Genomic DNA, 11,545 nt, shown 5'->3' with positions numbered 1-11,545 from the left:
CGGTGGCCTGGGCAGCACAGCCTGTCCTCAGGGGTGCTGCCACCCCCAGAGTGTTTGTAACACCTCCCCGTGCCTTGGATGTAATTTGTCACCCTGTGAGTGGGACACTGGACTTCGGGGTCTGGCATCCCCGGCTTGACCACCCCCAGACTTATGCCACCTGCCAGGAGCTGCCCTGGCCTTATAGTGACATTGCTGTCCCCTGCCCTGTGCCTGCCCTGAATTGTCGTTCAGCCGGGGACACGGCTTTCCTGGCCTGTGCTGTGGGCACTGGAGCTGAGGCATTTCCCGGAGTCTCCACTGTTCTACCACGTGCTCAACCCCAGGGGTACAGGCATCATGTGCCATGCGCTGTGAGTTCCTCAGTTCTCAGCGGCGGCACCAGAGCAGCAGTTTGTGTTCCCAAACTGAGGGGCGTCGCCCTGCGGGGAGAGGGTCCCCCCCCAGGGACATCAAGCCCTGGGGTATGCCCAGGTGTGCTCAGCTGCTCACGCACACCCTGTGGGCACACGGGGGCCTGGCAGCACCCTGCGGGTCTGGGCATCCGTGAGGTCACGTGTGATCCTGTGCCCAGGTGTTTGTGTGCACACATGTGCCAGTGCATGCCCGTGGTGGTGTGCGGGGCCTGGCTGGTGGTGTCTGGATGTGCACGTGTGTCTGTCTCTGAGTACATGTGCACGTGTACGTTAGTGTATGTGCGTGCTTGTATGTGTGTGTGTGTGTGTGTGTGTGTGTGTGTGTGTGTGTGTGTGTTAGCCTGTCTGTGCTTGTCGGCGTGTGCGTGGGCGTGTGCATGTGAGTGTATGTGTGTGTACACACGGACATGCACACGGTAATGGGCACGTGTGTCAATGCATGTGTGCGTGTGCACGTTAGTGTGTAGATATCTGCGTGTGTGTTTTGGTGTGTGACTATGTTTGATAGTGTGTGGGCATGTGCACGTTAGGGTGTGCAAATGCGTGTATGTAGATGTGTGGAAGGGTGTGCACGTCTGTCAGTGTGTGTGTTACGTGTGTGTGCACAGGGACAAGTGCTCATTAGTGTGTGCGAGAGCGCGCACATGTGTAACTATACCTGTGTAAATGTTCTGTTTGTGCACGTGTGCGTATGTGTGCATGTCTGTGAGTGTGGTGTGTGACTGCGTTTCCCCCGCCCCCGTGTCCCCAGCTCCGGGGAGCTTCAGGGCTGCGCGCAGACCACGCTGCCGGTTCCCGGCGTGGGTCCCGCCTCCCCGCCCCTCCCCGTCCCGTCCGCCCCCCTCCCAGACACGCCCGTCGGGGCGGGGCGGGGCGGGAGCGCTCGGCGGGTGCTGCCGGTGTCGGCGGGCGCAGGGTGGCGTGGGGCGCTCGGGGGGGCCGCCGCCGCATGGCGCGGGCCGGGGCCGGGGCCGGGGGTTGCCCCGGCGCGGCGCCTCCAGCACCGCAGCGATCGGCCCCGTGGCGGCGGGGGCAGCGTGGCCGGGCGATGGCGGAGCTGTAGCAGCCGCGGGGCTGGTGCGGGCGGCGGGCGATGGCGGCGGCACGGCTGCGGGTGGCCCTGTGGGTGCTGTGGCATTTTGGAGTGGGCGGTCGCGGGTTGGAGTTGGCTGGACTGGAGGGCCCGCGGGGGCGCGCGGCGCGGTGCCAGCCTGTGGACATCCCGATGTGCCGGGGGATCGGGTACAACCTGACCCGCATGCCCAACCTGCTGGGGCACGAGAGCCAGCGTGAGGCCGCCCTGAAGCTGCACGAGTTCGCCCCGCTGGTGGAGTACGGCTGCCACGTTCACCTGCGCTTCTTCCTCTGCTCCCTCTACGCACCCATGTGCACCGATCAGGTGAGCGCCAGCATCCCTGCCTGCCGCCCCATGTGTGAGCAGGCCCGCCACAAGTGCGTCCCCATCATGGAACAGTTCAATTTCGGCTGGCCTGAGTCACTTGACTGTGGCAGGTTGCCCACCAAGAATGACCCCAATGCCCTCTGCATGGAGGCCCCTGAAAATGCCTCAGCTGCTGAGCCGCACAAGGGACAGGGGATGCTGCCTGTGGCCCCCCGGCCTTGGCCACCTGGCACCGCTACCGAGGGACGGGGACCCAATGAGCTGGGGGCTTGCGACAATCCTGAGAAGTTCCAGTACGTGGAGAAGAGCCTCTCATGCGCACCCAGGTGCTCCCCTGGGGTGGATGTGTACTGGTCCCGGCAGGACAAGGACTTTGCCTTCATCTGGATGGCTGTCTGGTCCACCCTCTGCTTTGTCTCCACTGCCTTCACTGTCCTCACTTTTCTGCTTGACCCCCACCGCTTCCAGTACCCTGAGAGGCCCATCATTTTCCTCTCCATGTGCTACAATGTCTACTCTGTGGCCTTCATCATCCGCTCTGTGGCTGGGGCTGAGAACATTGCCTGTGACAGGGAGAACGGTGAGCTCTACATCATACAAGAGGGGCTGGAGAGCACAGGCTGCACCATTGTCTTCCTCATCCTCTACTATTTTGGCATGGCTAGCTCTCTCTGGTGGGTTGTCCTCACCCTCACCTGGTTCCTGGCTGCCGGGAAGAAGTGGGGACATGAGGCCATTGAGTCCCACAGCAGCTACTTCCACATGGCTGCCTGGGGCATTCCAGCCATGAAGACCATTGTCGTCCTCACCATGCGGAAGGTGGCAGGGGATGAGCTCACGGGGCTGTGCTATGTGGGGAGCATGGACATCAGTGCCCTGACCGGCTTTGTCCTCATCCCCCTCTCCTGCTACCTAGTCATTGGCACCTCCTTCATCCTCACTGGCTTTGTTGCCCTCTTCCACATCCGGAAGATCATGAAGACAGGTGGCACTAACACAGAGAAGCTGGAGAAGCTGATGGTGAAGATTGGGGTCTTCTCCATCCTCTACACTGTCCCGGCCACCTGTGTCATTGTCTGCTACTTCTATGAGCGGCTGAATGTGGATTACTGGATGCTGCGAGCACTGGAGCATGGCTGCCTACGCCTGCCTGGCCGCCGTGCCACCGACTGCTCCCTTGAGGCCTCGGTACCCACTGTGGCTGTCTTTATGCTAAAGATTTTTATGTCACTGGTGGTGGGCATCACCAGTGGGGTGTGGGTGTGGAGCTCTAAAACGCTACAGACCTGGCAGAGCCTGTGCAACAGGCGGCTGGGCATGAGGACGCGGAGCAAGCCCTGCAGTGGGGTCAGCTGTGGCGGGGGACACTGCCACTACAAAGCCCCCACAGTCATGCTGCACATGACCAAGACGGACCCGTACCTGGACAACCCGACTCATGTGTAGAGATGGGGCCTGACCCCCACACCGGAAGAAGTGGCCTCACGGGTAAGGGGCAAGGGCAAGGGCTGTGTGGCGGCAGGAGGGACACTCCCAGGTTTAGAGGGGCAAGGCTGCACGACCCCCCCAGCACCACTCACTGACAAGTAGCCGCTTTTTCCTAGAGGTTGTTTTGTTGTTGCTGTTGCCAAATCCAGTGACTCTTCTAACGCTTTCTTTGGGGGATGGTGGGGATGGGACAGGGAGAGGAATAATCCATCCGTGTTTATTTAATTCTGTAATTTATTTTAAATTTTTTTTGATCATTAGCTGCAAGGAATGGAAAAAACAATAAACCCTGGATGTGTTATTTGATCCAAGCCTGGTGCTGTTTGCAGAGACTGCAGGGGGTTAAGAGCTCCCCCATGGGACCCCACTCCAGTTTGGGGGCTTTCATGTTGGGCCAGGCCATGCCAGGCCATGCTGGGGTGCCTCTGTGTCTGGCAAGAGCATGGTAGCAGCAGATGCCACCATCCAGTTCCCCTCCGTGGCTTCCCTGGGGCCAGTTCTGTCCCCCCCCTCGGCAAGGAGGAGGAAGAGGAGGAGGAGGGTTTTCCTGTGCTATGACACTTACGAATCATCTTTTCCACTCCATGCTCTGAAGGCGATTTGTGTCGGTGCCATCGGCTGCCGGAGCCTCGGTGCCAGGCTGAGGGCCTTTGAGGGGGCAGGCCAGGAGCCAGGAAGATGGTCTGGGGACATGGGACCTTGGGGCAGAGAGGGCTCAGCTTTGATGTCCCCCCTAGAAGCCCGAGGTGCGGGTAATGGAAACTTCTGGGCAGCTTTATTTATCTCCCACTCTGGTTACAATCCCAGCTCGCCTTCCCCATTGTCTGGAGGGAAATTCAAGCTTCAGCTGGTGCTGGTGGGGCTGGCAGGGGGAGCCAGGGCTGGTGGACATAGGGTGGGCAGGAGTGTGGCTCTGCAGGGGCTCAGAACTGGGGGGAAGTGCCTACCCTTCCCCGAGACATCCTGAGGGGCTGGCAGGGGCCAGCTCGTCTCTGCAGGGGTTTGGTAGGGCGGTTTTGCCTGGCTGGCCCCAGGGATGTGCCAGGGATTCCCAGTGCTAGGGAAGAGAAGTAGGCAGGGGGCTGTGGCAGGGGCATAGGCAGCACAGCACCTGTGGCAAGCAGGATCTGTAGGGGCAACACAGCTCTAGTGATGCTTAGACTTGTCCATCATCTGCAGGCTGGGCAGATCTGGACTCCAGGGAGGGTCGACCCTTGTCCAGGGAGCAACAGTCCAGCAACGGACCCTCTCTCCAGCACTCAACCTGGCATCCACTGCTCACCCCAACAGCCCTTGGCCCCCATTTGATGAAGCCTTCAGGGTTCAGACTATCAAACTGTGGCTGGAGGACAGGGGCAAGACTCCCCACTTTGGCTCGAGTGGGGGCAAGGGCTGGGGTCGGGACCCCTCACCCACCATAGAGTTGTGCTAGGGCATTGTGCTGCTGTGATGGTGGAACCAGTGAAGCACCTTTAATCTGCTCCCTGCCACCCCTGGGATGCCGGGAAGGCAGGAGAAGTTGAGTCACTGAGCTGAGAAAAGCCTTTTCCTCTCTCAGGAGCTGGTGTGGTGGACAAGGTGTGAAGGAGCCCCCAGTGCCCATGTGGTGTCGCTGGGGGGACACTGAGAGTCTCTCAACAGATTCGGGTACCCCTGGCTGTGCTGGTGGGCATCCAGCCCCTTCCCCAGGCTGGTGGTGATGATGGTGCTAGGGCAGATACCCTACCTGGCCCCAGCACTGGTGGGCTGCAGCCTCTGGAGCTCCCTTGGCTGCCACAGGAAAGTTTGTTTTGGGCAGAGAAAAGGGACGTGACCTAGGGCAGGAGAGTCAATATTGGCTGAGGGACAGGCTCCAAAGTCCAGTTGGGGAGCTGGGCATGGCTCTAGGCAGGGGCTGCCTGGGAAGGGGGCACAGAGCCACATGTTCTCCCTGTGTTCTGCCCCGGGTGCTAAGCCCAGAGGCCGTTTGGTTCACCTTGTGTGCCAGGCACGCAGCCCAGTGCTGGTGCCCGGCTGGCGGCACCCCTGGGGACAGGCTGCCCTTGAGCACCCAGTGCTTGCCAAAGAGCAGCTGCCTCTGGAGCACTCACCCAGATAACCCGTCCCAACGGGTCCCTGCTATCAGGCCCCAGAGGGGCCGCCGGCGCCCACCACTGCCCACTATCGGCCCCAGCAGCCCAGCTGGCTCCACTGGAGGTTGCCAGTCCTGAGAGCTGAGCATGGCCAGGACAGAGCTCCGCAGAGCCTGTTGCAAAGCGGAGCTGTCACATAGAAGGACTGGCCCACTGCTGGCTCCTAGTCACAGCCGCTTTCAACCCTGTGCTGTGCGGCTCAGGCTCCCTCTGTAGACTCCCACCCAAACTCATCCCTGCAGCTCATCTCCATCCTCCTCAGAGCAGCCCCAAGAACACCAAACACCTGCCTCCAATAAACCCCCAGCAAGCGACAAGTAGGGCTCAGCAGTGCCTAGGCCCCACAGGGCAGTGCCTGGCTTGGGATGGCTGTGGAGGGTGAGTTGGGGCTGCCAGCTTGGTGCGAACAGGGCCAGGACATCCTGAGGTCCCTGAGGTCCTGGTCTAGCTCAGCATGGAGAAGTGGGCTTTTGTCACTCCAGGCATTTGCTGAGCCATGGAGTTTATCCACCCTCACATGGATGGACACTCCCTCCACGTTTGAGTAGCAAAAGAAAAGCCACTGTGCTCTGGGAATTTGCTAAAACCTCCATTACCCAGAATATTAATTAATGATTGAGAATTAAGCCATGAGGAAACCCAGGGGGCCAAAGTTGGGTCTTGTTTTCCTAAGGCCACTCTGGAACTCCAGCAATCATAGGAGCTCCCGGGGTCTGTTGAAGGCAGCAGGTGCAGCAGGACTGCTGATGGTGATAGCAGGGCTCTGGCTGCCCGCCAAGCCCCCACATTGCCCTGCCAGGTGTGAGGACAGCTATTTTTAGCCCTGCACAGGACACTGATGCCATGGAGGGCCTGCTATAAAAAACAAGTCTCCAAAAAGGCCTTAGAGCAGATGCTGCTGCAAGATCTCCACGCTGAGGCCTGTAACTATCCCAGCTGGAGTCACTCAGATTCACCCAGGTCCTGTTGCATGGCCAGCAAGCCAAACCACCTCCTGTGGAGAGAGGAGGTTTCTCCAGGGAAAACAGCATCAGCCCACAGCCGAGAGCCTTCAAGCCCTCAAACCCATCAGGATTTCCCTGCCCAGCAGTATGAGGCCTGTCTGGAACACTCCCAGCTCAGATCCAGAGTGAGGAGCAGGATGAAGACCCCAGGAACCCTCGTTGTTCCAGCAGAAGCAAGCAAAGCTTCGGCCAAACCCTTTGTGTTACAGCTGTGGTCATGAGCATTGGCATGTCACTGCTCCAGCATGCTGCCCTTGGAGCTCCAATTGTCCCTGCTGTGTTGCTGGAGATCAGGACAGTGGCCTGGGACACAGCAGCAATAATCCTTACTGCAAGCATGGCTCGGGTTGCAAAACACACCCCAACATGAGGGAAGAGGCTTTGGGGGTAGTCAGGCCATGCTAGGGCCAAAGAGCAGAGACGTCCCAGCTCGCCATCACCTGGAGGTAGTCCCTCCAGGGGTACCCTGAATGGAACAAGAGGACAAGTTTTACACTGGCACCCTGCAGGGGAAAAGGGACAAAGACTGCTCCCTACTTCAGGGGAAGGCAGAGAGTAGCTCTGTTCCTTGTCCCTGGGGAGGGCGACAACACACTAGCACCATCCCAGAAGCTGATCTGATCCTGACTCACCATTCCTTTACGCCACAGCTCCATTTGTGCTCCAGAGATGTCTGGTGGTGGCTCTAGGACGGCAGAGGAGAGCCGTATCAGACAATCCCACACCAACAAAGGGACCAACAAAGAACTCACACAAGCCACGTTTACAAACACAAGTACATAATGTTTATTCTTAAGTTTCCAATTTATTACAAGTACAGCCCTTTACAGAAACCCCTTCCCCCCAAATGACACTGATTTTTAGAAAACGTGCAGTTCCAAAGGTTCCACTGTGTAGGACCTGCAGGAAGTGTTCTCTAGGAAACAAGACAAAACAGCCTCTGAAGGGATGTGCGAGATACAAATGTCAGTGCTATTTTGTAGGGCAGGGAGTGAGGCTGAGGTGAGGGAAGGAGCTGGAAACTTGCCTCATCTGCAGTCATTGACAGTCCAGAACTGAAAACAAGTACCTGTTAAAAAAAAATCCAAACCTAAAACATTCACAAAACTAGGTTGCAATTTGTAATTGATGATTCTTTTCTCCTCAAATCCAAGAGCTACAACAGCTGCTTCTGCTTTTCTGTTACAAAACCAGGACTGAACAGCCTGATGGCCCATTTATTCCACATAAAACAAATTCTGGGATAAGAAGTTTAAGCCCTGACTGTACGATCCAAACCTGTCATGATGGAGAGGAAAAGAGAATGAGAAAACAAACCCTCTTCTTCAGGAAAAGTTGGCATCTGGGGCAGCAGGAGCTCGTCCTGGGCCATGGCACAGGAACAAGGGTGTTACTACGAAATGTCGTGAGAGTGTGGCTGAGAGTGACTAGGATCTCCCTCTCCCCCCACAAAGTCCCCTGATGTAACTTCTCCTACTTACTGGTAGGAAAATGAGTTTTAAAGAGGGGGAAAATATAAAGCAAACACGATTTTATATAAACTGTACATGTGCCAAAGCAAGACAAGGGTATCTTACAGGTGTTCTTTGTACAAGATCAAAGCTAGAAACAAGCCACTTTCAACTAAAAAAATTAATTTAAAAAGTTACACAGCACATTTCTGCTGCTCCCCTAGCCTTGGAGCTCTCCTTGGGCTGCGCAGACACCCACACTCTCCAGTTTGCTGCTGGCACTCCAAAGGGCTGCATGACTGCATGCAGGTCCAGGTGAGTAGGGAGCCTCCTCTTGGCATGTACAGGTGGGGAGCCAAGCTCAGAGCCCTCCTTGCACTGAGACCTCCAGGGACTGCTCCCCAAGGAGAGGGGAAAGCAGGAGCACCTCAGAGCAGTGGTGTTGGGATGCTGGTGAAAGCCAGACTGCAGTACACCTAAGTGCTTGCCTGCCCCACACAGCCTGGAACCAGGGCTCAGAATTAACACCATATAAATATACACAGGCAAGCCTGAGCAGCCCATTGGCCTGATGGTACCCAGTCCTTCTGTGGAGCAGCACGATCCCCCCCCCACACCAGCTTGAGGCTGGTGTGCTCACATGATTGGCATCAGACGGTCCCCACGCTCTGGCTGCTTGCAGAGGCAAGGAAGTGATTCATTCCAGGAAACCGACAGTGCATGAGCTGGAGCAGGCTGGTGTTTCTCTGCCCAGCCAAGCTTGGCCAGGCCCTCCCCTTGCCCTCCCACCTTCCCTTCCTGTCAGGACAGACTTATGAAGAGCTTTGTAGATTTTGGAGGAAGCATGAAGTCATCATCACTCAATGGATGACCAAATACTTGAGGAAATTGCAGAAAAATTAAAAATAGGATGGGCTCAAGGGAAGGCTGGATTAATAGAGAAGTGCCCCCACTGCTTCTCAACTCCCTCCAGACAACCCATCCAACTGCCTGGCAGCACCAGAAGGCCTGCTCCAGTTCTGGCTCTCCCCCTAGCCTCCCCATCCCTCATTTCTTCCTTTTCCGCCCCCGGGAATGTTCAAGGGGCTCTGACTCACTGTCCCCTTCCTGCTCCTCCAGTCCCTGGCACCTGGCAGAGAGCTTCTTGCGTTTCCTGCGTGCATATGTGTGGCCTGGCAGGTGTTTGTGCACCATGTCAATCAAACACTGCTCTGTCTTCTCCAGGCAGGACAGTACGTGACTCCCATTCTGGTTGTAGCGCTCGGCATTGGAGAACACCTGCTTCATGTCAGAGAGGAACTCCTGCACAGAGCGGTAATTGCCACAAGAGCACTTGCTCTGCATAGTCTGGAAGTCCATGGGGTTGCTGATGACCTCAAAGTAGTCTTCAGCTTCCTCCGAGGTCACTGGCTCCCTGCCAAAAGGAAGGGCCACAGGGGTAGGAAAGGAATGCTGACCCTGGCACCACTGCAGAGAAGTGGGGTCCCGCCACCCCTTCACCCCTGTGGCACCCCTGACCTGTAGCCCCACGGTGCTGCAACAAGCCCAACCAATACCTCTACAATGTTACAGATACATCAGCCCTATGGCACAGGAATGGGGAGCACAGGAGCCCAGGGAGCTGATTCAGGCATGGGGAAGAGGTCCATACCTTCCCTCAGTCACAGCACCTCCCTCAGTGTTCCATAAATCTTGGGGGCAAGTAGAGAACACCTACCTCCTGCATCAGCCCCTTGCCTGCCACCTCAGAAGGGCACCATGTCTTCAGTCCAGCAGAAGACTGAGAGCACGGTGGTTTCTTCTGGAGCAGCTTCTTCCCAGATATGACTTGCTTTTGGAGCCCTAAGTCTCCCAGGTGGATCTGTCAGGGCTGCACCACAGCCAGCCCACATCCCCACACTGCCTGTGGCGAGTCCTGCCCACAGAGGAGGAAGATGCCACTTGCCCTCACCTGAAGGGCCAGCTGAAGCGGTACTTGATCAGCTTGCTGAGGATTTCCTCACACTTCTGCAGCTCAAGGTTCTGGCGACGCGCTGTCCTCTTTGTCTGAAGGACCTGCCCACACAAAGGGTGTTGGTAAAAGGAAGGAACTGCTACAGGCTTTGGGGTTCAGGTAACAGCCCTGAGGCCAAAGGACCTAGTTCTTAGCACAGCCAGGAAATTTCTTCCCTCTGAACATGGTGAGAGGCTGGCACTGGCTCCCCAGAGGAGCTGTGGCTGCCCCATCCCTTGAAGTGTTCACTGATAGCTTGGACAGGGCTTGGTGCAAGCTGGTCTAGTGGCGCCAACCCCTGCACATCGCAGAGGGGTTGGAATGAGATGCATTTAGGACCCCTTCTAAGCCAGGCCATTCATTCTGTGATTATGACGTGCAGCAGCCGCTTGGGTTCAGGACGGCAGCCCCATTCAGGAGCTTGATGGGAACAGCTCACAAACTGCCCAGCTCTCCTCTGGTAGCAGGTGGCTTTTTCAAAATAAGTTCAAAGACAATATGGCCACAACAAGCAGGCAAAAAATAAATGCCAGCAAATGGAGAATGTAAATTCCCTCTCCCTGCCTTCTCTTGAGCTTGCAGCGGGCAGCACCCGAGGCAGACGGAGAAGCATTTGTGCCGCTGTTCTGCCCTGGCAGAGCTGACTGTGCCATTTCAAATCCCAGGGAGCAGCTGGTGCCCTGAGCACTGCAGTCCCCATGCAGGCTCAACACAAGGTCACTCATGTGCCCAGAGACCCCGAACAGGTTGCACCCAGCATGGGGACATCCCCCATAGCTCCTAGAGCACAGCTCATGGGACATGACTGCTGAGGAAATACTGAATGACAGGAAGGCTCCACAGCAGAGGGTACTCGCTATTCTGACCCAGCTCCAGTCTCTTCCCAGGACAAGTGATAAATCATGGCAAAGTCCTCTTCTCTGAGCCAGTGTGCTGTTTCAGTAAGATTTTTTCCCCACTGGAATATCCCTCTGTGCTGGCTGTGGCTGTCTATGCTGGGCTTGCTTGCCCTTCAGTGTATAACACAGACCACAAGCACAGTCCCCCAGACCCAGCATAAGCAGCAGTGAGCCCACAATCCATGAGCAAGGAGAGTGACCGGACACACCAGCACCACTAGTGCTGGTCACGAGACAGATGGCAGATCTGCAGGGCGTTGTGACGTGGCTGTGGGGCTGGAGTATCCTCATGTATGCCCTATGGCGTGTTGCTCCCCAGAGACAGTCACTATAGCTCCCCCCACCCAGCATGCACAGACTGCTCTGGGCAGGAGCCTATGGCTTTATTCTTTAAATATCAAGTGAAACCTAAACCAGCCAAATTATGTCCTGGAAGTTGGGGAGTGACCATACAGACAACAACTGTCATAAAATGGCCAAGGCTGGGGAGCAAGGGTCCAGCATTGCTGGCATTCCCTGGCCATCCAGGACCCCCTCAGTTCCCCCACCTCTCTGCAGAGACATATGGATACTATTTAAAACCCTTTAACAATCTGCAGGCTGCCTGCTGCTCAAGGGGACAATGTGTGAAAGCGGCTGGGGAGGGATGCCTGGCATATCTGTGCTCTGTCTGCACCAGGCCCTTAAGGATATGTATCTTTTGTTAACCCAGCCCAACCCAGGCTTCCACTAGGATTCGGGGTATTTCTCTATGAAGGGA

General features: G+C 56.8%; 2 protein-coding genes across 6 annotated transcripts in view; one reads left to right on the top strand and one right to left on the bottom strand.

Annotated features, from left to right (window-relative positions):
- Positions 1-1,319: 1,319 nt before the first annotated feature.
- On the top strand, positions 1,320-3,612 carry FZD9 (frizzled class receptor 9). The gene has a single exon (XM_068210073.1). It carries the CDS (start codon positions 1,510-1,512, stop codon positions 3,262-3,264), a length of 1,755 nt encoding a protein of 584 aa, XP_068066174.1. The 5' UTR covers positions 1,320-1,509; the 3' UTR covers positions 3,265-3,612.
- BAZ1B (bromodomain adjacent to zinc finger domain 1B) overlaps positions 3,523-11,545 on the bottom strand; it is a 47,794-nt gene continuing 39,771 nt past the window's right edge. For 3 of the 5 annotated variants that reach the window (XM_068210061.1, XM_068210062.1, XM_068210063.1), the window contains exons 18-21: positions 9,845-9,948; positions 8,991-9,307; positions 7,075-7,127; positions 3,523-6,451 (exon numbers count right to left, since the gene is read on the bottom strand). In XM_068210061.1, coding sequence (XP_068066162.1) covers positions 6,107-6,451; positions 7,075-7,127; positions 8,991-9,307; positions 9,845-9,948 — 819 coding nt within the window. In that variant the 3' untranslated portion in view covers positions 3,523-6,106. Of the gene's footprint in view, positions 6,452-7,074; positions 7,128-7,204; positions 9,308-9,844; positions 9,949-11,545 lie in introns of those variants that run through there. The other 2 variants (XM_068210064.1, XM_068210065.1) reach the window with 2 other exon arrangements.

The sequence above is a fragment of the Anomalospiza imberbis genome, chromosome 20 (assembly GCF_031753505.1).
Source record: "Anomalospiza imberbis isolate Cuckoo-Finch-1a 21T00152 chromosome 20, ASM3175350v1, whole genome shotgun sequence".
Classification (NCBI taxonomy): domain Eukaryota; kingdom Metazoa; phylum Chordata; class Aves; order Passeriformes; family Viduidae; genus Anomalospiza; species Anomalospiza imberbis.
This window is presented reverse-complemented; position numbering and strand designations above follow the sequence as displayed.